Below are 25,427 nucleotides of genomic sequence, written 5' to 3' on the forward strand. Positions count from 1 at the left end.
TCTCTCTGTAATCCTTGAGGGGGGGTGGTGGGGAGATCCTCATGGGCCAGGGTTGGTGAAAAAGGGGAAAAGGGAGAATACTGGGGAAATTGGATCCATGAGAGGTTGCTGTGGTTAGACATTAAAAAAGCTAAAGAAAAGGTCAGTGGTAGCCAATGATTGTGATGGTGGCCTGACAAGTCCGTTCATCAGATGGGAAAGATAAGGCTTGGACTGGAGTAGACAGAGCCCAGAAATAGCTCCTGGGGAGGTCCTTTGTAAAAACGGGCCCTGGAGGGCAGGGCAGAGGTGAGGCCGGTCTGGAGATAGATACGGCTGTGTGCAAGGCACATCTGCTCCTGGAACACGGGTTTGACCCGGGCCTGCATCCTGGAAGCTGCATTAAATGGTGGGCCAAGATGAAATGCCAGGTGAGCAGCAACCAAAATGCTGAAGGAAATCCCTCGTGTTCCCAGGGGGCAGCCTTGCCTTCCAGCCTGCCTGGAACTGGGAGCTGGGGGGACAGTCTTACATCCTGCACTCACCTTAGGTATGAAGAAAATGGTTCGTTTTCTAAAAGGTCTGGATACATCTCCCTCCAGGAGGGACCAGACGCCTGAGAACAGAGAGGACAGAGGTGTCGAGGCTCCAGGCCTCACTGTAGGCAGAGACACTGTCCTTCACTGTAGAATCTGTTCAGCTTGCCCAACTATTTCAACAGATGGTGAGTCACACCCGTGCAGTTCTGGCCCTAGGTTAATGTCCCCCAGGATATGTTGCTGGCCCCCCTGGCCTCAGCTGTTCCATCTGTATAGTTGATGAAGAGGGAGGTTTCACTGACTTAGGAGGCCTCACTGTCAGGCATCTCCTATCCTCTGGTATGGTATCTTTACAAGGTCAAAGAGGAGACTTGTAGACATCCTGACCCAACAGCAACGAGGAAAATGGCGTTTCCGCTCTGAAATCAAGACAGAAATATTCTAGCTGCCATCTATAAAGTAGAAAGCAAATGGCCTGTCTCCCAAGACAGTGGCCAAGTCAGGTCTGTCCAGGCTGCAATCTGCACCTCCCGCAGGCAAACAGCTGGGGGTGGAGGGCTGTAGAAACCTCTGGAGTTGCGTCTGTGGTCTGTGATGCTGGCTCAAGGGACACTGTCCTACTCTGGGCCTTGAAATCTCGCACAGCGTGTGTCTGAGGACAAGATACTTGATGGAGGGCTCTGCTGGGGAAGGTGGGGCTGTGGAACTGGGGAAGTAAGCAAAGGCTGTCTGATGCACCCACTGTGCCAGACAAAAGCTCACCTTTGAGATGGCTCCTCTCTGCTGGCTGAGGGGGACCCGCTCCCCAGGTTCTGAGTCAGTCCCAGCTAGTGCTGTTGCCGAAATCCCCACCACAGCTCCCTCCGTTCCCCACTTTCTCGTCCCCCAGGAAACCAAGACTCGAGGCTTTCTAAAAATTCAGATTCTTTTTTTTTTTTATTTATGAGGAATGTATATTGTTAGTCACTTATACCAAAGGACACATAAAAGCAGGATCATAAAACTGACTGCACCCATCGTGGCCCCCAAGTCTACGCTTGGGCTCTTCTCCACTCTGCTCTTGGGAGTCACTACCGAGACCCCAAAAGCCAGCAAAATCCCTTCAACGTGAGTAAAGGAAATAGCTTGAAGCAGCGACAAATTTTTTTACAAGTGATTATTCAAAGAATGCACAATAGCCACAGTTCAGACAAATCAACTACAAAGATCATAAAAAAAAAAAAAAAGCTGGGGAGGAGGTCTTGCTTATCAAAAACAAGGATTGGACAAAAAAGTGAAGCAGACACTTTGGGTAGGCAGTTTTGCCTCTTCTGAGGGGGTGGGGGTGAGGCGCCAGGGTGGGGTGGCCGTGCAGGGCCCAATACAGGCTTATTTCCAGAGGATGCACGGGTACAGGGAAGCCTTACTCTCTTCCTACAGCAGAAACTGAATACTGTAAGTTCGCCAGACAAGATCTTGGGGCAAGCGGGGGCTCTGAACGGTTCAGAGTGCCCGGGCTCCCAGCTGAGACAAGGTGGTGGCTGAGACTGAGTTCTGTGGAGGTTCTAATGCCCAAGGGGCTGGACATGCCAAGGAGTGAGTAGGTGCTGCTCTCCAGCTCAAAGAACCAGGGAGCTGAGCTGCCTCCTGGGGCGGGACTGATCTTGTGCCGGTGGAAGATTGATAGGACCCAGGGGTAGGCCCCTGCCACCTCAGAAGACAGGCATTGCTTCCCTTCTAGTTCCACGGACACTGTGGTGTTCCACAGAAACATCGTTAGTGTATTTGAAAGACCTAACGTTTCTCACTTTGGTCAAAAGCACAGAGGGCACAGTAGCCACGACGATAAATGTGTGGACCTGGGTGGATCCACCACTGACAAGGCGGGACAGACGGGGCTTAACTAGCCGTAGCCGGCAGGGTGTGCGGGAGGACGGAAGATCGTCCGAGGGCACTGGTGTGGCCTATTCACAGATGATAGGAACTGTCCAGAGAGAAAGAGGCAGGCTCAGGTCTGGAGAGGGCAGAGCCTCTGTACTTTTCTGGAGCACACCTGGCTGGCTAGCCCAGAGCCAGACTCCACGGAGAAGCGCAGGCTCTGACCACAGAGTCCACGCTAGCTTGAGGTGCAGACCCAGAGTCCCGCCTCACAGAGTTTTAGGACAACCTCCCCTTTCACTTGGAGTTACTGCTCAAGGGCAACCCTAGAAAGACTCCTAGCGGGCAGGAGACCTCGGGTCTGTGACCTGCCCGCAGACAACTTTCTGAAGCTATTAGGCAAAACAAAAGCACTCAGTTAATCAACGGAAAATGACATCTGAACTTCAAATCTGTGCAATTACAGGTTATCTGTAGCTGTCGAGGATCAACATTTATGGCATTCTTTTAAAAACTCCCCATTTACCATGAATTAGTCACCTTCCCTTGGTGTCACCATCACGAGAAATATGCTGGGGGGGACAGTGGTCTGACCCAACATGATTTTTTGCCTTATTCCTGCTAAGTCATGATTATCTGAGCAGAGACGATTTACCCTCTAGGATTTACCCTGGGTTTCTTCCTACCAATTGGTCGGGGTCTACAGCGTTACTGCCCCCATCAGCAGGACAAATTCCTAGGAATGCTTTAGGAGGAACAGCAGCTGGGAGCTTGGCAACATTCCAAGGTATGTCTGCCTACCGGGAAAGTGGTCTGTGTTACCCCTGGAGGGCAGGCCTCCTCCAGTGCTCAGGCAATTCCATTAGCCCCATCTGGCTGGTCCCAGACCTTCCTGCCACCTGGGGAAGGGATGCACCTCCCCGGCAGCTGCCTCCCCTGCCGCTGGGCCCCTCCCAAGCCGGCTAAAGTGCAAGATCACGGAGCATCATCTGCAGGTTCTCATTACGCTTGGCACCGGTAACAAGCTGACTGCAGTGTTCAACTCCGGCCCTTAGAAATGTATCACCAGATTCTTTAAGTTCACTGCTTTGCCCTCTTGGAGGAAAAGGAAAAACTAACAATCACGAGGAAGGAATCTCAGAAGGGGAAGACGGGAAGCAGAGGGGCCTCAGAATTCACAAATGAAAAATCCTCTGTCCCTGGCATGGTTCACACGGTTGACTGGAACCTAATCGAGACCACAAGAGGTCAGTGTAGCAAACACAAAGGGAAAGGAAACAGAAAAAGATGGAAATAGACCGGAAGAGGAAATGGGCGGAAAGAAGGAACCAACCCCTTCTCTCTGCCCTGCGGTCTCTGTCTCTCTGCTGGGGAAAAGAGAAGGGGGTGGTGAGACCTGGCCTGGGATTCCCAAAGAAAAGCAGAATAACAGGAACCCAAAGTTCTCAGTGTCACCAGCCGCAGTTCCATTCTTTAAAAAAAAAAAGGGAAAATAAAACCCAAAACCCCTTGACCCATGTGATGAGGAATGCTACGACCTCTCTCTCGCACCCAGTGTGAAACACCTGACCCATCAGTCACTGGGTCACACTACACTGGGCAAAGGTAAAAATTCTTCTCCTCCTGGGGCTTGCTTATCCAGTTTCCGTAGCCCATGTCCTTCAGAGATTTTTTGAAGTAGTTCTTGGCTATCTCGTAGTCGCGGGCAGCTTTCTTGGCCTCACCATAGGAGAGTCTAAGTAGATCTCTGCGGTATCGGAAGGAGCAGAGCTTCTTAAATAGAAGGAAAATGTTCTTTTTGGAGACCCGGGACAATTCGTTCCGTGGCCTGGGGAAACAGAAGCACTCATTATCCACCTGGGATGGAACAAGTGGAGGCACTGGGGGTGCGGAGGCGGCAACTTTTAAGCTCTGGTGTTTTGACAACGTGACGCCCCTTGGCAGTCTGGCTGGCACGCCTGGCTGTGTGGCTGTGCTTCCCCAGCTCCTTACCCATCCACGGTGCCTCTGGTCCCATCCAGGATTTCTAGGTCGTAGCCATCAGCTAAACACCAGTTGACACTTGTCTCCTTGGTCTTCCCAGACTGCCTTTTCGAATCATATACGCTGACTCGGCCAACCTAGGAATTCCAGGGAGGAAGATAGAAACTTTCAGAGAAAAGCTTCTGAAGCAGGGACTCAAGACTCACAGGAAAGAGGGAAGACGAGGTCATGATCTTTCCCCCTTGTTTATGATTCCGTTTGGCTAAGACTGAGATATACTAACCCCACCTCAATTCAAATGAATTCCAAACTAAAAGAAGGAAAAAAGTGAAAGTGTTAATCGCTTAGTCATATCCAACTCTTTGTGACCCCGTGGACTGCAGCCTGCCAGGCTCCTCTGTCCATGAGATTCTCCAGGCAAGAATACTGGAGTGGGTTGCATTTCCTCCTCCAGGGGATCTTCCCAACCCAGGGATCAAGCCCAGGTCTCTTGCTTTACAGGCAGGTTCTTTCCTATCTTAGCCATCGGGGAAGCCCCCAAAGGAGGGAAGGCTAAGTTTGAGGGAAACCAACTAAGGCTCCCCTTGCCCACACTGTACATTTCTGCTCTGCTGACAGGACTACTTGAAAAGGAGAAAACGCCAAGAGAAAAATGGATTGGGTTATCGCACCTTGGGGTGGTTGACAATAAAGGGATGTCGGAGTCCATCCTCAAACGCACTTCCATCTCTTGTCACACGACAGCAAATGGCACGGGTCAGGTGCCCCTGGCTGAACAGGTAACCTGGGTACAAAAAGAAACGCACACATCTGATTATCCCCAGTGCCATGAAGCAACAGAGGCATGTGGGGAGGGTGAGGGCACAGACAGAGCCTCAGCTCCCTAGGCAGGGAGCACCTGCTGACTGCGGCTGCCCAGGATACAAAGGGATCATCAGTTAAGCACAATATATAAGGTTCCAGGTAAGGCCAAGTGCTGAGACGGCAAGGACACTAAGACACTGCAGTTTTAAGCTGCTGTGTTTCTCTAACTCACCTTGAAAGACTTGGCTGGCATATTGTTACTGAGACTGCTGCCTAAACCAATTTTCCCATCACAGCAGACGGGACACTCAGAATCAATCACTAAACCACCGAATCGAGCACACTTTGAAAAGGGGAGACATCATGTTAACACCTAGCAATGAAGTGTGCAGTTTGCTGGGATCTGGGAACCGGGATGACAGTCCGGTTTCAGCTTCCAAGACAGGTCCTTACCCAGAGTGACGGATTTGAGATACACAGGCTGCAGGAAGTGGGTCAACAGTGCCCCCTGCAGGCCCAGCACATTCCAGCGCAGGATTTTGTCGCTGCAGGACATGGTGCGGAGTCTCTCCCCCAGCCGAATGCCGTCCCATGTGGGCACAATGTCACTGGACTCCACTGGGATCGTGCCTTCCCCTGGATGAGAGACTTGGGTTAGACCTGCAAGGGCCGCTGGACCAGGCCCCTCCCCGGCATGGCATTTTCTGCTCCTTAGACTTGGGCCAGAGGCTTCTCACTCATTTGTTCTTTGAATATTTCACAGCAGCTACTTTGTGCTGGGCACTAGGCTTGGTGCCGGGAAGCAACAGTGAGCAAAACCAAATCAGATCCTTGCGTTCCTAGCGGGTTTATGGGAGTGAGGGAGCAGAAAGGGGACACTAAACAAGTCAGCCAATACACACGTAATGATTGTAGATGGTTTGAGGGAGCTATAATGGACAGGTCAGGGCATCTCCTGGGACAGGACTGTCGGGGGGCTGAGACACGAAGGAAGAGAAGAAACAGCTGAGAAAGAGTGTTTCAGACACAGAGTTCAGCAAAAGCAAAGGCCCTGAGGCAGCAGAGGGTTTAGCTGTGGAGGGACCTGACGAAGAACCAGGATGGCCGAAGTGGCAGGGCTTGCTTCCGTGTAGCGGGAGGCCATGACAGGGTGGTGGGCTTTTGGTTCTTCCTGAACTTCAATGAGATACAGTCCACCCGTTTAGAGTATATAATAATTTTTAGTGTATTCACAGACTTGTGCAGCCATCACCACAACCAATGTGAGAACATTTCATCACCCTCCAAGGAAGCCTCCTATCCCTTAGCAGTCACGCCCCATTTCCCTCCAGCCCTTTCCACCGCTGGCCCAGCTGGCCCGACTTACTTTCCTTCTTTATGGATTTTCCTATTCTAGACGTTTCAAGTAAATGAAAATGTGGGAGCCATGTAACACAAAGTCTTTCGTGACCGGCTGCTTTCCCTTCTCCACACTGTTCCCTCGGTTCCCTCGTGCTGCGGCATGTATCAAATGATACCCCGTTTTATGGATATACTTCATTTTGCTTGCCCACTCACCAGTCACTGGGGTTGTCTCTACTTTTGGGCTGTTATGAACATTGCTGCTATGAATGTTCTGTATTAGTGTTTTCTCCCTGGGTCTCCATAATGGGAGACTGCAGGGGGAAAAAAGGAGAGGAAAAAAGCAGACTCTTCAGGGCTGTAAAGCGCAGTGCCAGCGCAGCAAATGCAGCAACGACGCGGCAGCCTGCGGCCTCCTCAGCCCCAAGAGTGGCAACGCCGAGAGAGAGGGTAGCCGGTCTGTGTTAGTTTTTGTGTGGACATATTTTCATTTCTCTTGGGGATGTTCCTAGGAGTGAACTGGTGGGTCATATGGGAGCTCTGTGTTTAGACTTCAGGGTTCTGAGGAGGGAAGCGACACGACCTCTGTTTGAGGGCCACTCTGATGACTGCAGAAGGCTGGCCTGAAGGGAACGGAGTGGACGTGAGGAGACGGTGAGGAGACACGGGAGGACGGTAGAGCAGGAGGAGCTGGCAGACAAGGTGCAGAACCAGCAGCCAGCTAGGCAGGCGGGGAAGCGGGCGCGGAGTCCTGTCAATGCCTCAGGCTTGTTCTGCCTCGCTTTCTTTCCATTTTTTCCAACCTTCCCTGAGGTGATCCCATCCATTTCCATGGCCATAAGGATCAACCGCAGGAGGATAACTCTCAGACTTTTATTTGCAGCCATCTCTCTCCTCTGGGCTCTAGATGGGCACTGCTGCCTCCTATGTGACTGCAGATCCACCCAGCCGACCAATGCAAAACGGAGTCCCAATCTTCCCATAGATCTTCCCCGACCTACATCTTCCCTCCCTCTGGAGACAAGACCCTGGTATCCCACCCATGATGGCAGAAACCCTGCAGCTGTGCCCTGGCCCTGCGACGGGCCTGGGGCTTTGCAGAGCCTTTCTGTGGGTGATGGAGGACGTGCCACTCACCGTTCTCTACCTTGGTGCGGAGCTTGCCTTGTTTGGGATTCTCGAAGACAGGGTAGTGGCGGGAGTCTGTGCTCTCCACGGCTCGGTCGCTGCACGACTTATCAAAGAGGGCACCATCCCCACACGGGGCCGTGCTGCAAGACAGGGGCGTCTGTTAACACCCGTCTGTGCGCATGGGTCTCTTCAGCTGCCTGGGGCTTAAGAACAGCTCCATGTGGCAGAAACGAGGCTTTTTTTTTTTCTCTGAAGCCTACACAGGCTACTGGAGTGGGTAGAAGTGTGAGTCATTCCACACTGGGGTGTGGACCTCAAGCAAGAGTCAAGCATTGCCCACTGAACAAGCTCTGAATTATGGACGTGGAGACCATTCAGACACCCAGCCCTGGAAAGCCGGCAGGCCGGCTCTGGTGACAACAGAGACTGTACAGACCTGATATAGAGATGGAATGACACGCTCTTTTTTATTTGAAGCTTTTCTCCTCCTTTAGCAGGTTCAAATATACTATCCTTCGCCGTCTGGGGGTTGTATTTCATTAACTCGCTGTAGAGAAACCTGTAAGAAGAAAGTCTGGTTAAGAAGACTGCTATGACTCTGGGAACAGTGGTTGCTTCTATAATCTGATCCCAAGGAAAAGCCTTAATGGTGCAGACTTTACACGCTTTCTCCGGTTGAAAGAGGTGGTGGAATCTCTCCATGGGAGACCTCAGCATTTCTTACAGTTAAGTTAGCCTTTCAGGTCAGTTACAATTTGGCCAAGAGCTTCTTGCTCTGGCAGCGACAGGAATTTTAGGGCAGAACAAACTGATTCAGGAACTACAGGAGGCTGTGGCTTCTTTCCCTTCACAAATTAAAGATGAACTGGAGAGGAAAGCTGGCAGGACAGTGGGTTTGTTTGTAGGTCCTCAAATGGAGACAGAAGGCCTCCTCATCCCCATAGCCCTGAAGATCAAGAGGTCATCATGTGTTTTTTTGAAAGGGGCTTGAAGTGGAGTTAGCGGGAAAAGACAGCACTCTTCCACAGCAGGCCGAGGAGAGGGATGTAGCCACGTCACAGAGGAACTGATTCAGTAAAAAGCTCAAAGGCTGACCCTGCAGCATTGAGGACCTGCCTGTGAGGTGGTGGCACAGCCCCGACACCCTGCAATCTTGCTCACCTGATGAAGCCTCTCCGGGAGATGATCTCTGCATGACAGTCATTGACAGTTTCTCCCTTTAAGCTCAGAGAATCTCCTTTCACACAGCGATTTCCTGGAAAGGCATTTAAACCAAATGTGAAATTTCCAAAGGAAAACAAGGATGTTGGTTCTTAAACCCTGAAGGTACAAATAGCCTATTTATCAATCCTGACTCCTGTATTCTTTTTCCTACGATATGAGAATTCATTCCTTGCTCTGAATAAACTGTAGCTAAAATATAAGATGAGTCTTCTGCCTTAAATTCACCCACAGAGAATAAGGAGGTACGTGCAGTCACCACAGGGCATGGAGAGCTGGGGGTACATATTTCAGCACCCACTTACCTGTCCCCAGGCTGACCACAACACCTAGGTCGTCAGAGTCTTTCTTCATGATGATGGCAGCCAGGATCTTGCGGCCGAGTAAGGAGGGCTGGAAACTGTTGGTGAGGGCGTTGAAGCACCGGTGGCTCAGCATGGCTATCTGGTCGTGGAAGGTGCTGCCCGTGAGAGGGAGCTGTGGGGAGAGGAGGCTTGTCAGGGCCAGAGCCTCGCCTGCATCCACCATGTTTCAGACTGGGCGGGGGAGGTCGAGGACTACTCGACTTGTAGGTCATTTTTTCCCCCTCTTGCACTAGCATCCCAGCTCTATGGAGGCTAATATTAAAGACGAGGGATGGTTCACATGACAGCAAGTTAAGAGCTGACTCCACCCAGATAGGAGTTAGCAGGACCCCCAAAAAAAGATAGCACCAAAAGTAGACGGCTTAACTGTCTTTCGCTTTGCTTCTGGGGACCTTGAGAGGAGGAGCATAGTTCTTCTGAGACTGGCCCCTGTCACTGGGGTTACCTCTGTGAAACCCATGCGCTCTGCCTTCTCGTCCTCCCCAATCAAAACGCGGAGGGCCGCATCTGCAGCTTCCTGCTTGCCTTGCTTCTTGCTGTGCGCGCAGACGGCTGGGAACCAGCGACCCCCAACTTTTGCTTGGTAAACGAACCTTGGAGATGAGAAGCAGGGAATAAAGACAAGTACCTGACCCCACCAGCTGCTCCAGAAAAGGGCTGGTTTTGCTCAAGGGGAGGCCATACTGGCCGACACGTGGCCTCATCACTCCTGACAGCTCTGTTCCTAAGGCACCACTCCCCAGACTTTGAATATTCCTGAATCATAGTGTGGTTTCCGCTATATCCAGGTATCACCTGAGTATTACTTACTTGATATTCTTCTCCAAATTGACTCTTTTTCAATGTAAACACATTTTATTTATTTTTAAATTTTTAAATTTTAAATACATTTTAAAAGGACACTCTGTATCACTACTGTAAATGAAAAATCAGGATCACTTGCCATTCACAGAAGGTGGCTATAAATAAACGGGATAAAATCAACTTATTAAATTCTGACGAGACGCTATGGCTTGTAAAGGCTCAAAGCCTGTCTTTACCACAAAGGAAATCAGTGAGTATTAGAGAGGCTTTAAAGCAATACCAGCACCACATGTGGACTTCCTTTTCAACTTAAGCAGAAACGAGATGGGAGTAACTTTTTCCTGCTTGAATCACTGTTTCTAATGCTCTGATTTTTTAATTACCTGATTCCATTTCCTCATTCATTTCCTGATTTGCTCAAGAGGACTTAACCTGGAGAGATCTGAGAGCAAGGTTGGCCTTAGCTCCACGAACCACACCTCTATTAGGAGTTACTTTTAGATTCTTGGGGGATTCCCTGGTGGCTCAGACGGTAAACAGTCTGCCCACCATGTGGGAGATCCGAGTTTGATCCTTGGGTCTGGAAGATCCCCTGGAGAAAGAAATGGCAACCCACTCCAGATTCTTGCCTGGAGAATCCCATGAACAGAGGAACCTGGCGGGCTACAGTCCATGGGATCGCAAAGAGTTGGACACAACTGAGCAACTACACTTTCACTTTAGATTCCTGGAGGCCTTGCGATAACTTAGGGGGAGGGGACAGGTAGAGCAGCGAGGCAGGCAGTGCTGCTAGGCAGGGAGGGGAGTGGCCTGTGGTTCCCCTCCCTTCCTGGCTAGGCATCTCCACAAACACAGAGGGAAGAAGGGATGGAGCAAAACAGCTTGGGTAGCTACCAGACAAGGTTTCATGAATCCCAGCTTTTAACCAGATCCTGCAGCCATGAAATTAAAAGACGCTTACTCCTTGGAAGAAAAGTTATGACCAACCTAGATAGCATGTTCAAAAGCAGAGACATTACTTTGCCGACTAAGGCCCGTCTAGTCAAGGCTATGGTTTTTCCAGTAGTCATGTATGGATGTGAGAGTTGGACTGTGAAGAGGGCTGAGCGCCGAAGAATTGATGCTTTTGAACTGTGGTGTTGGAGAAGACTCTTGAGAGTCCCTTGGACTGCAAAGAGATCCAACCAGTCCATTCTGAAGGAGATCAACCCTGGGATTTCTTTGGAAGGAATGATGCTAAAGCTGAAACTCCAGTACTTTGGCTACCTCACGCGAAGAGTTGACTCACTGGAAAAGACTGATGCTGGGAGGGACTGGGGGCAGGAGCAGAAGGGGACGACCCAGGATGAGATGGCTGGACGGCATCACTGACTAGATGGATGTGAGTCTGAGTGAATTCCAGGAGTTGGTGATGGACAGGGAGGCCTGGTGTGCTGCGATTCATGGGGTCGCAAAGAGTCGGACACGACTGAGCGACTGAACTGAACTGAACTGAACCTGCTTTAGGGAAACCCAGCTTTTTGGATAATCTAACTGCATATAACAAAGGTTTCAGTATCAAGATTTATCAATCAGCTCAAGGCAGTGAAAGGAATCCATCTTTCTGGTCAACCACACTGAGCTTCTCACGATTTCTTGCTTGTCATAAGCATCTGAATGCCTTTGCTCCTTTCTTTGATGATGCCAACTGGTTTGTGCAAGCCAGTGGGCTAAAGCTTATGAAGGAAAAGCACAGAGGCATGAAGAGATGTTGAAGAGAGGGGATGGGGCTAAACTGTGTAGAATCTTGACCTGAGGGATCCAGGAGAATTTCATGAGTGTTCTGTATGTTTGAAAAGAGTATGCACTCTTAGGCACAAAGACACACACACATATATACACATACCTATATATGTACACAGGAAAACAAGACTGAGGGCAAAAGGCGGGGGGGGTGGGGTGGGGGCGGCGGCAGAAGATGAGATGGACATGAAAGTGAGCAAACTCCGGGAGACAGTGGAGGACAGAGAAGCCCGGCATGTTGTAGTCCGTGGGGTTGCAGAGTCGGACACAGCTTAGTGACTGAACAACCACAATATATAGAACAAAGTTTCTTAGTTGTGCAATTAGGATCCACTAGAGCTTCACTGTCCAATACGATAGCCACTGGCCACATGAGGCTAACTTTAATGAAAATTCAATACAACTGATAATTCAGTTCCTCGGTTACACAGCCACATTTCAAGTGCTCAGCAACCACATATGGCTAGTGGTTAGCCTTTTAGTGGAATGCTGGGGACAAAAGCCTAACTGGAATGAGTCAAGGATGTGAAACCAATGAAGACATCGAGTATAAACAATTATATTGAGAGGTCTGGCTGTGACGGGAGCAGAGAGATGAGGTGGTATTTGGAGGGAGATGTGGGGTCAAGGGAAGGGTTTTAGCAGATGGGCACAGGCATGTGTGCAGGCCGATGGGAAGGATCCAACAGAGCTCTGGAGCAGCTGATAATGAGAGTGGGAGAGAAGGGGAGGACAGGCCGAGGGGGAGGGGATCCAGGGCACGGAATGGAAGGAGGACGCTTCCTGCACACCAGTACAGATGTCCTGTGCAGATGACGTAGGAAGGTGGATTCAGCGATGGGAAAGTAAGGATTATTACTGCTAATATCTACTACTGTGGGCAAGAATCCCTTAGAAGAAACGGAGCAGCCCTCATAGTCAACAAGAGTCCAAAATGCACTAGTTGGGTGCAATCTCAAAAACGACAGAATGATTTCTGTTTGTTTCCAAGGCAAAACATATCACAGTAATCCAAGTCTATGCCCCAACACTAATGCCAAAGAAGCTGAAGTTGAACGGTTCTATGAAGACCTACAAGATCTTCTAGAACTAACACCAAAAAAAGATGTCCTTTTCATCACAGGGGACTGGAATGCAGAAGTAGGAAGTCAAGAGATACCTGGAGTAACAGGCAAGTTTTGCCTTGGAGTACAAAAAGAAGCAGGGCAAAGGGTAACGGAGTTTTGCCAAGAGAATGCACCAGTCACAGCAAATGCCCTCTTCCAACAACACAAGAGACGACTCTACACATGGCCATCACCAGATGGTCAATACTGAAATCATCTTGATTATATTCTTTGCAGCTGAAGATGGAGAAGCTCTACATAGTCAGCAAAAACAAGACCAGGAGCTGACTGTGGCTCAGAGCACAAACTCCTTATTGCCAAATTCAGACTTAAATTGAAAAAAGTAGGGAAAACCACTAGGCCATTCAGGTATGACCTAAATCAAATCCATTACGTTTATACAATGGGAGTGACAAATAGATTCAAGGGATTAGATCTGATAGAGTACCTGAGGAACTATGAACAGAGCTTTGTAACACTGTACAGGAGGCAGTGATCAAAACCACCCCCAAGTAAAAAGAAACGCAAAAAGGCGAAATGGTTGTCTGAGGAGGCCTTACAAATAGCTGAAGAAAGAAGAGAAGCAAAAGGCAAAGGTGGAAAGGAAAGATATACCCATTTGAATGCAGAGTTCCAAAGAATAGCAAGCAGAGATAAGAAAGCCATCCCAAGTGAACAATGCAAAGAAATAGAGGAAAACAATAGAATGGGAAAGACTAGAGATCTCTTCAAGAAAATTAGAGATATCAAGGGAACATTTCATGCAAAGATGGGCACAATAAAAGACAGAAATGGTATGGACCTAACGGAAGCAGAAGATAGTAAGAAGAGGTGGCAAGAATACATAGAAGAACTGTACAAAAAAGATCTTAATGACCCAGATAACCACAATGGTATGATCACTCACCTACAGGCAGCCATTCTTGGAGTGCAAAGTCAAGTGGGCCGTAGGAAGCATCACTATGAACAAAGCTAGTGGAAGTGATGGAATTTCAGCTGAGCTATTTCAAATCCTAAAAGACAATGCTGTTAAAGTGCTGCACTCAATATGCCAGCAAACTCAGCAGTGGGCATAGGACTAGAAAAGGTCAGTTTTCATTCCAGTCCCAAAGAAGGGCAATGCCAAAGAATGTTCAAACTACCACACAATTGCACTCATTTCACATGCTAGCAAAGTAATGCACAAAATCTTCCAAGCTAGGCTTCGACAGTATGTGAACTGAGAAACTGCAGATGTTCAAGCTGGATTTAGAAAAGGCAGAAGAACCAGAGATCAAATTGCCAGCATCTGCTGGATCAAAGAAAAAGCAAGAGAGTTCCAGAAAAACATCTACTTCTGCTTCACTGACTACGCTAAAGCCTCTGACTGTGTGGATCACAACAATTTGTGGAAAATTCTTAAAGAGATGGGAATACTAGATCACCATACTTACCTACCTGCATACAGGTTTTACAGGTCAAGAAATAACAATTAGACCCAGACATGAACAACGGACTGGTTCAAAACTGTAATAGGAGTTAGTATGTCAAGGCTGTATATTGTCACTCTGCTTTAACTTATATGCAGAGTATATCATGCAAGATTCTGGGCTGGATGAAACACAAGCTTGAATCAAGATTGCTGGGAGATTTATCAACAACCTGAGATATGCAGATTACAGCACCCTTATGGCAGAAAGAGAAGAGGAACTGAAGAGCTTCTTGATGAAGGTGAAAGAGGAGAGTGAAAAGTCTGGCTTAAAACTCAACATTCAAAAAACTAAGATCATGGCATCCAGTCCCATCACTTCATGGCAAACAGATGGAAGACAGTGACAGACTTTATATCCTTGGGCTCTAAAATCACTGCAGACAATGACTGCAGCCATGAAATTAAAAGACACTTGCTCCTTGGAAGAAAAGCTATGTCCAACCTAGACAGCATATTAAAAAGCAGAGACATTACTTTGCCAACAAAGGTCCATCTAGTCAGAGCTATGGTTTTTTCAGTAGTCATATATGGATGTGGCAGCTGGACCATAAATAAGGTTGACTGCCAAATAATTGATGCTTTCAAACTATGGTGTTGGAGAAAACTCTTGAGAGTCCCTTGGACTGTAAGGAGATCAAACCAGTCAATCCTAAAGGAAATCAATCCTGAATATTCATTGGAAGGACTGATGCTAAAATACTTTGGCCACCTGATGCGAAGAGCTGACAAACTGGAAAAGACCCTGATGCTGAAAAAGACTGAAAGCAGGAGGAGAAGGGGACGACAGAGGATGAGATGGTTGAATGTCATCACTGACTCAATGGACATGAGCTTGAGCAAGCTCCGGGAGATGGTCAAGGACAGGGAAGCCTGGTGTGCTGCAGTCCACGGGGTCGCAAAGAGTCAGACATGACTGAATGACTGAACAACAATTATTTCTCAATTAAGTCAGGTCATCAGTTTATAGCGAGAAAGAGGTTTTATTGGAAATTTGAAGACAAAGGTCTGAAATGGTTTTCTTAGAGTATGAAAGAAAAGGCAGTATAAAAATATAGTAGGAAAAATGCCACGGAGAGGGCAAAAGTCGGGGCGGCGGGGGCGGGGGGGGTGGGGGTGGGGGCAAGTGAATCTCCCTTACTTAAAACCCTTCAACGGCTCTCTACTACTTGTGAGGCAGCAGGATGACATGGCTCACAAGGTTCCCTTCAGTCTCATCTGGCATCAGGCCGCCCCTGTGCTCTCTGCTCCACCCACACTGGCCTTCCGGCAGCCCTTTACCAGCTCTGCAGACCTGGGGGTACTAAGGTCTCAGCTTACGCATCACTTCTCAGGGAAGCCCTCTCCTCTCTCTGTACTGAGTCAAGTCATGCCATGTAGGTTCTCATCACATCATGCAATGTGAGCGCTTTATAATCTATCAAATCCAAGATCTTACATTTCTTTATATGATTATTGATATCTGACTCCCATTCTAACAAATACAATGTCCTGTATAGATATCTGTTGAATGAATAAATAAACATAGAGAGACCAGGAGACTATTTCCTGGTTTAGGTGAAAGAAAACGATGGCCTGGCTGAGAGAGTGTTGACACTGGAGGCAGAAAGAGGAGAAAGGAATTTGGGATAGAAATTGTAGGTACAATAAACAGAGCTTCCCTGGTGGCTCAGAAATGAAAGAATTTGCCTGCAATGTAGGAGACCTGGGTTCGATCACTGGGTTGGGAAAACCCCCCAGAGAAGGGAATGGCTACCCACTGCAGTGTTCTTGCCTGGAGAATTCTATGTACAGAGGAGCATGACAGGCTACAGTCCATAGCTGCAAAGAGTCGGATACAACTGAGCAACTAACACCTCCTTTTTTTCTTTTCTTCAAGGATAGTTTGGCTGAAGGAGGTGAATTGGATAGAGGAGATGGTCCCCAGGTCATCGGCATTTTATCTAACGTGGAACCCACATATTCCCTATTAGGAATGTGCCTGAGTCACTTATCTTTTTAGCTAAAGTTGCAAATAGGATATTTTCTACACGTTTTCTAACTGCTTATTACTATATACAAGAAAAGTTCTTGACTCTTACACATCATTTTGTAGTCCCCTGCTCTCCTAAATTCTGCTTCGTCTCTGTATTTCTTCAGTTTTCTCACGAATATTCCAGGCATACTATCAAATCATCTACAAACAGTGGTAACTTTACCTCCCCTTCCCTCTCTTTACACTTCCTTCTTTCTCTAAACTGCCTGCATTAGCTAGGAATTCCAGAATGACATTAAACAGTGATGACACTGGCAGCCACACCTCCCTGACTTTAACGGGAACAGTTCTGGGTTTAACATAAGCTGCTGGCTTTTGACTTCAGACATGTTCTTTACCATGCAAAGGATGTATTCAATAATTTCTGCTTTCTTAACAACTTGCTTTCTTAATCTGAACGGAAGCTAAATTTTACTGTATGTCTCTTTGGAACCTCAGGAGATGACCATGTGGTGTTTCTCCTTTGACCTATTAATGTGGTAAATAGTAATATTAAATATCCTGGTGTGGGCTAGGCTTTGTACTGTATGGAGATACCATTTTTCGCCTTTTAGAATGCTTATGAGGTAGAGCAAGAGATATTCTTTATATACCGTTGGTGGAAGCATAGACCAGTATAACTTCATTGGAGGAAAATTTGGCAAAATTTACCAAAACTTTAAATGCACATATATTATTCATTGTAGCCTTGTTATAATACCAAGTTTGGAAACAATCCAAGTGTTCATTAACTGAGGCTGCTTAAGTAAATCATGATAAATCCGTACACTGAAGCACTATACTTTGCAGCTATATACAAAGAACACAAAGTGATATGAAAAATTTTCTAAGATAATTTTGTATGTAAAAAGCAAGCTAGAAATTAATGCATATATGTATTTCTGTGTAATGAAGGGGAATATAGCTGCTTGTATTTATATGGACACTCTCGAAGGATATATAATAGTGCAAAGTTATTACATGTTGGGGTATGTGTGTGTGTGTATGTATAGGTAAGAACTGGGTGAAAGTGAGAAGAAAAAGTGAGAAGTTTTTTATATTTTTATTTTTGAATAATATTTTTTATTTTGCATAATCTATTACCTATTTTAAAAACTTAAACAACAGTGTATGAGACTGATTGCCCAGAACTTCCTCTCCTGAACATTTATACCAGAGACAGGTTTGCACATGTAGACAAAGACAGGCAGAGCAGGCTGTTCACTGCAAGAGTGCTTTTAGAATAAGACCAGAACTAGCCTGAATGTCCCTGGAAGTCGGTTAGACAAACTACGCAAGGTGGGGCTTCAAATAGTAATAACGTTCTCCTTCTTAAACTACCAGGTAGGTAGTTGAGTGTCTGTTCAGGGACTTTCGTATCTCTTGTTCAGCAAAGCAATTTAAAAACTGTAAATATCTATTCAATGGAGCATTTATGTGGTAGGTCTATACATACTCATCTGTAATGACCTCTGAGGCACACAGTTAAGTAGAACAGAAGATGACATATACTTATTTTAAAAAACAGAGAAAGGAAAACAGGCTCAGATGTGCATGGAATCAAGAAACTGGTAATAGTATATGAGTCTGGGGAAGGAAACGAAGTCTAAACTAGAAATGAGACCTTTTCATTGCACATCTTTTCAATCAGCTTGAATGATTTTCTATGGGTATATATATATCCCTTTAAAAAATTAAAACTTGTTTAAAAAAAATTTTAAGGCTCACACTCACTGGAAGAGTAGGTATCTTCTCAAGATGGCTGATCTAGAGTCTTCTCAGAGGCCCTGGGGACAGGGCTCTCTCAACATGCCCTGCCTGTCATTCACAGCTAATACACATCCTTCCTTTTCCTGGGTTATAGGCTGTCCCACCCTGTGACACAAGGCTGTAGCCAGGACTGGAACACTCACTTGGGCTCGTGAGGAGGTCCGGACTGGTCAACCAACTTGAACTCAGCAGCAAAGCCGTGGGAGCGGGCGTACTCCAACAGGCCACCCACTGGGTTGGTGTTCAGGTATCTGACGAGCTCACTGATCCTCCTGACCTTGTTGGGCATCACTGATTCCAAGGTATCGAATGCTTCCGTGTTCGTACTTCCGGGCTGAAGGACAATCAGCCAAAGAGGAACTGTGACCACTTAACGGAGACTCTGAGGGGCTCATGGGCCATCCTACGCCACTTGGTTGCTAAAACGGCCTGCATCTTGTGAGTAGGAAATGGCCCCACCTGGTCATCAGAAGATGCCGAGCTGGTCGCCTCCCCTTGCAGGGCCTTCATGGCTTCCTCGGCAGCCATCTGCTTTGCTGCCTTCTTGCTCGGGGCGCTGGCAGTGGGGAAAGTATGGGTTCCCATTGCAACACAGTACTGGAACCTGACAGGAGACGAAAGGAGAGGATTAAACTGGTTTTGATAGAAGAGCTTTACCTAGCCTTTGTCAGGTTGTCATCCTTCATGACTTGTAATCTCCTTGCACACATCGCCTCCGTGCCTTGGCTCACGCAGTCACTTCTGCCTTGAAGAGCCGGTGCCTTTCACCCTCCTACTGCCCCCAGTCTCTCGCAGCCCAACTGACCCCTAAGCAACATTTTTAAGCATCAACCTAATTTCATCTCCTCCAGGAACCCTTCTCTCGAACATGTAAATCTGCAGAGCCGAGAGCTTCTCAGGTAGACCTAGGTCTTGCACCTCTTAGTCCCACCACCAGTAACCTTCAAGCCAGGTGTCTCCCTCCTGCTCGGTCCCTGATTTGCCCTGTGAGCTCCTGACCCGATACTCTGCTCCACAAGCAGCAACCAGGCTCTCAAGGCCCCACATTCTCCATACTGAAAACAGGAGTGACTGCTTAGTGAAATAATCTGCCATCTCGAGGAGGCAAGGAAGAAAATGTATCTCTCTCTTTTTTGAGAAAACCTCAGCAGAGATACATGATACAAGAGATGTACTTGGGGTCATGGGCAGGGCCTTCTCTGGATAGGAGACGGAATTCACAGGAGCTCCCCAACTTGTGCACACACTCAAGCAATGTAGTGACGGGGTTCTTCCCAGAAAGGAAGGATGTTGCTGAAGGGGTGGCAGTCTGGGACTCTGCAGTCTGTGGAGAAAACGAGACAAAAACAAAACAAGAACGAAAACTGACTGAGAAAATACTGGCTGTTCTGTCACAGCAGAGGGAACGGGGATGGGAGAACTTCTTTCGATCAATTGCATGTTTGGGGCTGGCTTTCTAAAGGAAGAGGGCTGCGGGGATTTTCTAGGCCTTGCAGATCAGTTACTTAAGCGTCCTTGATTTCATTTTGTATCTGCCAAGAGAGGAGACTGGATTCAATAAATTTTAATGCCTCTTTCAACTCTGAAATTCTGCAATTCCAGTTAGGTTGGGAGGGGGCACCAGAAGGAGAGCTGGGTATGAAATGAGGAAAGGCAGGCTGGTGAGGCGGGGGAGAGGGGACAGCGGGAAGCTGACCCTGAGCCAGAGAGCGGGTTGGGCAGGCCAAGAGGGTCAGGTGATGGTCTAGTGCTCCACGGATGTGGACGGTGAGTGGAGGTCCTCCCGGAGGACGGGACACCCACCTTCTCTGGCTCCCTCTCCGAGGAATAGCGGCAGGCTTCTTCTGGGCTTCCACTGTCCTGGGCTTTGGCTTCCTCGAGCAGAATCATCATGGCTTTCGTGGCTGCATCCTGCTTGGCCACTTTCTTGCTGCCAGCTTCAGCTGGGGGAAACTCTCGGCCACTGATGACAACTTGGAATTTAAATCTTGATGGAAAGCGATTAGATGTGTGAACACTAGTCTAGGCCATCCCTTCTGCCCTCTCCAAAGAGATCTTCACCCTGGAATTTCCTGCTACGCTAAGGGGTTTGTTGACTTGTGAAGGAGATGGAGGGCAGACCAAGGGACTCCTGTCCCTTTGCAGGTACAGCCTATTCCTGCTTTTTGGAAACAAAGCAGCCAGCGACCCTCTCTCTCCAAGCTCATTAGAGCAAACGTAGCCACAGGCGATAAGAAACTAGCTCAAGGGAAACCCACTATCCTTTAGCAATGAATTAAGATCAAATCTGTACAAAAAATGATGAGCTAAAATCACCATTAGAGTCTTGTTAGCAACCAAAGAGCCTTTACCCTAAAGCAATGGTGGCCGACTCGGCCACCTCAAGGGTGTTCCTAAAGAAAGCCAAGGCTTCTCACAGCGCAGCCTCACACTCTCCAGCCACCTGCGGGGATCAGATGTCTGCCACTCTGGGGAGCCTGTTTTTGTCCCCAACCTACCCTCAGAGGTACACCACTCTCATGGTCTCTTTTGAGCCAACCTACAGCTCTATTTGTCTGCCGCCTGAGATGAAAGGCATATCTCCTTGTTATGCAGAGAACCAAAAAGCATTTGTTCTAGGCCCCCTGGACTTAGCTCAGTCCGCTTTTGTTCAAGCTTTCAAATTGGTTCAGCTCTTTGCTCAATCTGGGATTTCATTTAGAAAAGTAGGTCAAATTTCTTATTTCCTGGGTCTTCTGAAATATTTGAACATGGCATCAATGTTTCTTACAGCTGGAGTCCAAAGAAAGGTTAACCACAAAACCCACTGCTGTGCCCCAACTCGGGAGAGGGACAAAGGGAGAAGAAGGAAGGACGGCCATCCTACCTCTACCCTAGACAGAAGCACACCCGTCCTGACCCTGCCAGCTTCTGGATGCACCCTCTCTTCCTCACAGCTCCCCTGCAATGTCATCTCAGTGTCATTAAGACGGTCAGATAAGGAGGCAGGGTCGCCACTGGGAGTCGTTACCCTCATCAGACAGTGGCCTACATCTAATGTGAAGGTGAGTGGGACTCTGCCAGCGTGCTCTCTAGTTGCGGCGGGCGGCCACTCGGCTTTAGTGGTCCTTGATCTCTGCTAGGCCCTGCAGCGGCTCCTCCTGGGCCCACCTGTCTTCCTCTATCTGTCTGCTGGCTTGGAAACGCCTATGGTGCCGGGCCAGGCCAGCTGTCCGAGTGAGGTAATTTCTGACTTCACAGCTTAGGAGCAGCAGCAAGTGCTAGCCCACCCATCTGTGCGGAGGCAGCTTGTAAAATTAGAACCACCACCTTCAGGAAGCAGGCAGCCGCACACACCCTACGTGTGCATCCCTTCCCCACGGGAGCTGAGCGGGAGGCAGGAGGGGCGGGGTGGTTTGAACTCACTGCTACTTAGCAGCACAACCCACCCTTACTCCGGTGTGCAGCCAGCTGTTCGTGCATCCTGTGGGGAGCTCAGCTCGTGGGGGGCGGGGTGGGAGTGGAGGAGGATGGCACATGGAAGGGGGCGGGAGGGGCATCAAGCCTTCATTACCTCTGGCCTTAGGAGGCAGGCATGACACTGCTGCATGGAAGCTAATCATCTCCAAAGAAGCTTCATTTTAGCCAAGAGTGCCAACTTCCCCCTTGCTCAGCCAAGACTCTGGCTGGGCCGAGGTCTACGTTCCCTGCTCAAGAGGTAGAGGAAGGGCCAGACAAGGAAGACGCAGCCCACAGGTAGAAAGAAGAGGGAAAAGACAGGGGCCACCAACCGGCACCGCTCACGAGTCGGCTGAGACTGTGTCAGGAGCAAGAGCGCCCGACCCCAACCTTAGGCACAATTCCTGGGTGGTCTCTTACCGAGGTTCATGGGGTGGTCCGCTCTGCTCTATCATGTTGAACTCACAGGTCTGACTAGCGAACTGGGCATACTCTAACAGGCCGCTGATGGGGTTCTTCAGCTGGCACTCTGTCAGTTTCTTGTAGGGTGAACACCGTGGCAAGCCATGACTGTAGAAGGAGGGCATCTCCATGATGGCACGGAACTCACCTGGTGCGGCGTGGATACTATTCAAGTCATCGGGGATGTCATCTGTGGCCCACTGGCCGTTTTCAAAGTCAACATACCCTGTTTTGGAGGGGCCATTGTCATGAACAGGTGGTTTCAGTTTTACTGGTTCTGCTGTGGCCTCTTGCTTGAGTTTTAACTTGACAACGGGTTCCTGCCCATTTTCCACCTTTCCTGGGGTGACCGTGCTGTTGGAAGCGTCTGATGCAGGTGAGTTGCAGGTGGGGCCCTCTGTGGTTTTTCCGGCCTCCAGGATAGCAGCAGCTTGAGTGGTTTCCGGAACACTGTCCTTGTTTCTCTTGATCTGTATCCTCTCTCGCTTCTTGTCAGTCAAATACCATATGGGAGGGGTGGTGCCCTGCCTGTAGACATCTCCCTGCCTTTCCAAGTCAATCAGCACAGCGTTCACATCCCGGGCCTTCGTGAGGCCAATGTTTTTAGCCAAGTTCAGGGCAGAGGAGCTGGACACATTGAACAGGTGGTCACAGATCTTCTCCTTGATCTCAGCCATGTCGAGAGGTTCGGGAGGCTCTTCCAAGCCACACGGGGTGCTTCTGTCTTCTGTTTCCACACTGGAGTCTGGGCTTGGAGCTCCTGGGGTCTGACTCTCTGCCCTTGTTACTTGGCTAGGCTGGTTCCGAGCCTGAACCGGGACTGTGGCTCTCCACAAAGGGGGAGATCCTACCTCCTGGTGCAGCTTACCCTTCTCTGCCAGAGAGTACAGGACTCGGTTGATGTCCTTCTTTGGGGCTTGGAGCTTCCGGGCCAGATCACGCGCTGTGGTGGCCTTCCCGTCTCCAAGCTCATCCAAGAGCTTTAGGGTCCTTTGTTCCTGATCCTGGCTGATGGTCAGTCCCTGGAAATGTGAGGAGAGCCTATCAACACCTCTCCATGGCCGAATGTGGCCACGTGGGAAAGGACGCTGGAACCGTCTTGGGACTACCTGACTTCTGAGAGGCACGCCCCTGGGGACACCTTGGATCTGGAGGGGCCCACCTCTGGCAGGTGGTCCTGGAAACCTTGGCCAGAGTCCAGGGAGGAGCGGTGGCAGTGATGGTGGCTGCTTTCCAAATAGGGGCACTTCTGGGAGCTGCCCCTTGAGAAACTCTATTTGCTGGAGCTGGAAACTGTCACGGTAAGGTCCCCGCTCTGGCTGCTGGTGTCTGTGCCTGCTGTGCTCATAGCCTTGGGCTGGGCGGGCTTGGTATCTGTTGAGGGAATACCCCTGCAGAACAAGAAGATGGAGAAGAGTGTGAATTAGGACTGCGGCAGGGAGTCTGTCCCTTCTGCCTTCTTGGGGTGGGTGGGGGTGGGGGCTGTATCTGATTCTTAACAAGCTGAGCAGCTGAGTGAGGCGTGGGCTAGTGACCCAGCTAGGGCGGCCTGCACACCTCATAGGTGCTACCCGTGGACCCAACAGAGGGAATAGATGGAGGAGCAGACAGTGAGACACACAGAGCTCCTGTGTGTGGCGGTGGAGCATGTGGCGGTGCTGACACTCCAGCACAGCCTCTCCAGCAACCTAGCGCACTGTCTTCCCTTCAAGAGTTTAGGGACTTGAGAACGTATGTTTCCACTCACCCAAAAAAAAAAAAAACAAAACAACTTTTATAATCAAGAAAGCAAATAAATGTTTTACTTTAAAAACAAACACACAGAATAACCTAAAAGTGCCAAGGGAGTTAGGAGACCATGAGATGGTCCACCGCCCAGCCCCCTTCTCTGGAATCTATCATCTGGGTGACTATAAAGAAACAAGCAAGTGGCCTGGGTGAACTGGAGCCCCATCCTCCAAGGCTGTAGCAGAGGGAGTCCCCTCACCTGGGGGAGGGCGGCAAGACCTCAGAGAATCGTCTACTTGCACTGCCATCCTGGGAGAACCAGAATTTGATTTTAGGGGAACTGGACAGTTTTCTTAGAAAACAGGTACACTGTTCTCATCCTTCAGTACGGTGCCCAGGCTCAGAAGGGACACCGGGCACTCCTACTCAAGCCACTAGGCCCACCTGGATGTGTGGAGCTGCTGGTGTCTATTCCACACCCCCTTAGCTACTGCCCAAGAGCTGCTTCCATGGTGCATCTTCAGAAGCCGGTCCTGTAGGCCACCAGCTACTCCATCTTCTCTCAGAATGCCACTCGTTCACCAGAACAGCGAGCACGACGACTCTGTCCGCACCCACAGACCAGCGATGCTACTCACCGCGATGCCACCCACGGAGCAGGACTACTCGCTGGAGGGGCTTATGGGATCCAGGGTTGGGGTGTCAGTAAACACCTGGCTGCCTGCCCCCAGGGCTGCACATCTAGGAAATCTTCTGTTTCCTCATGCTCGCATCCTCCTTGTCGGATCCTCCGGAAGGCCACAGGGACCCGCAGGCAGCTGCGTCCCTTTCTTCAGTAACTCCAGCTTTCTGTTCCCCACCCCTGCCCCCGGCCACGGTGAGGGGAGCTCAGTGCTCTCACTGGTCGTGCTCACAGTACATGCGCTGCACAGTTCCTCAGTGCCTCTCCAGCGGCCGCCACCTCCGCCTTTCAGCCACACGAGTGGCTCGTCCAGCTTCTAATTCAATCTCACTGTTACTTGACCACTGAGCCCCCAATCCTGAAACTCTTTTCCAGGGTCAGCAAACGTCTTCTGTACGGGGCCGGTAGGAGGGTCATCTGTAGCACTTCCTTTACAAAACCAGGGGAGGGCTGCAGTTGGCTGTGGGTTGCAGCTTGCTGACTCCTGCTCTTCTCCAACGGCAACTTCCCTGTGTTTCTACGACATCCACTCCTTCCCCTTGTGGGACTTGCTGCTCACGTGACGTCCACTCCTGCCCCCGTGGCTGCGGGTCAGCCAAACACCTCCTCGTTCAGCCTGCATCTCAGGGTCAGTTCCCTTCTCCACCCAAGGCCTGTTCCCCTCTTTTTCTTTTCCAAAACTTCCAAATGGTGCTGGAGGAGGATACCGCCTCATGCTAATAAGACCACATAAATTCCTCCTCTTGAATCTCTGTTTCCAGGGCTGTTTGGTGGTCAGTTCAGTACAACAAACATATGCCACTCAATGCGGATCGAGATCTCTTACTTAAAAATCCTCCCACAGCTTGGTGACACAGCACCAAAGATCTCTCGTCTTTCTTCTTCCTTCTCTCTGTCCCTATCCTTTCTTTCACCCCTTAGATATAATCAGTCTCCGAGGTTTTGTCTACGGC

The 25,427-nt window shown here is 49.2% G+C and overlaps 1 protein-coding gene across 12 annotated transcripts in view; it reads right to left on the reverse strand.

The window, feature by feature from the left end:
* Nucleotides 1-1,425: 1,425 nt before the first annotated feature.
* The window catches only part of ADAR (adenosine deaminase RNA specific), a 51,623-nt gene continuing 27,621 nt past the window's right edge, over nt 1,426-25,427 (reverse strand). For 4 of the 12 annotated variants that reach the window (XM_069543561.1, XM_069543635.1, XM_069543626.1 and 1 more), the window contains exons 2-15: nt 22,023-23,455; nt 19,968-20,151; nt 19,340-19,488; nt 18,624-18,768; nt 18,308-18,498; nt 9,588-9,813; nt 9,161-9,332; nt 8,796-8,889; nt 8,071-8,193; nt 7,641-7,774; nt 5,616-5,798; nt 5,030-5,142; nt 4,368-4,495; nt 1,426-4,203 (exon numbers count right to left, since the gene is read on the reverse strand). In XM_069543561.1, the coding sequence (XP_069399662.1) occupies nt 3,966-4,203; nt 4,368-4,495; nt 5,030-5,142; nt 5,616-5,798; nt 7,641-7,774; nt 8,071-8,193; nt 8,796-8,889; nt 9,161-9,332; nt 9,588-9,813; nt 18,308-18,498; nt 18,624-18,768; nt 19,340-19,488; nt 19,968-20,151; nt 22,023-23,455 (3,513 nt within the window). In that variant the 3' untranslated portion in view covers nt 1,426-3,965. The remainder of the gene's footprint in view (nt 4,204-4,367; nt 4,496-5,029; nt 5,143-5,615; nt 5,799-7,640; nt 7,775-8,070; nt 8,194-8,795; nt 8,890-9,160; nt 9,333-9,587; nt 9,814-18,307; nt 18,499-18,623; nt 18,769-19,339; nt 19,489-19,967; nt 20,152-22,022; nt 23,456-25,427) is intronic. The other 8 variants (XM_069543597.1, XM_069543643.1, XM_069543616.1 and 5 more) reach the window with 5 other exon arrangements.

This window comes from Ovis canadensis, chromosome 1, assembly GCF_042477335.2.
Source record: "Ovis canadensis isolate MfBH-ARS-UI-01 breed Bighorn chromosome 1, ARS-UI_OviCan_v2, whole genome shotgun sequence".
Lineage (NCBI taxonomy): Eukaryota > Metazoa > Chordata > Mammalia > Artiodactyla > Bovidae > Ovis > Ovis canadensis.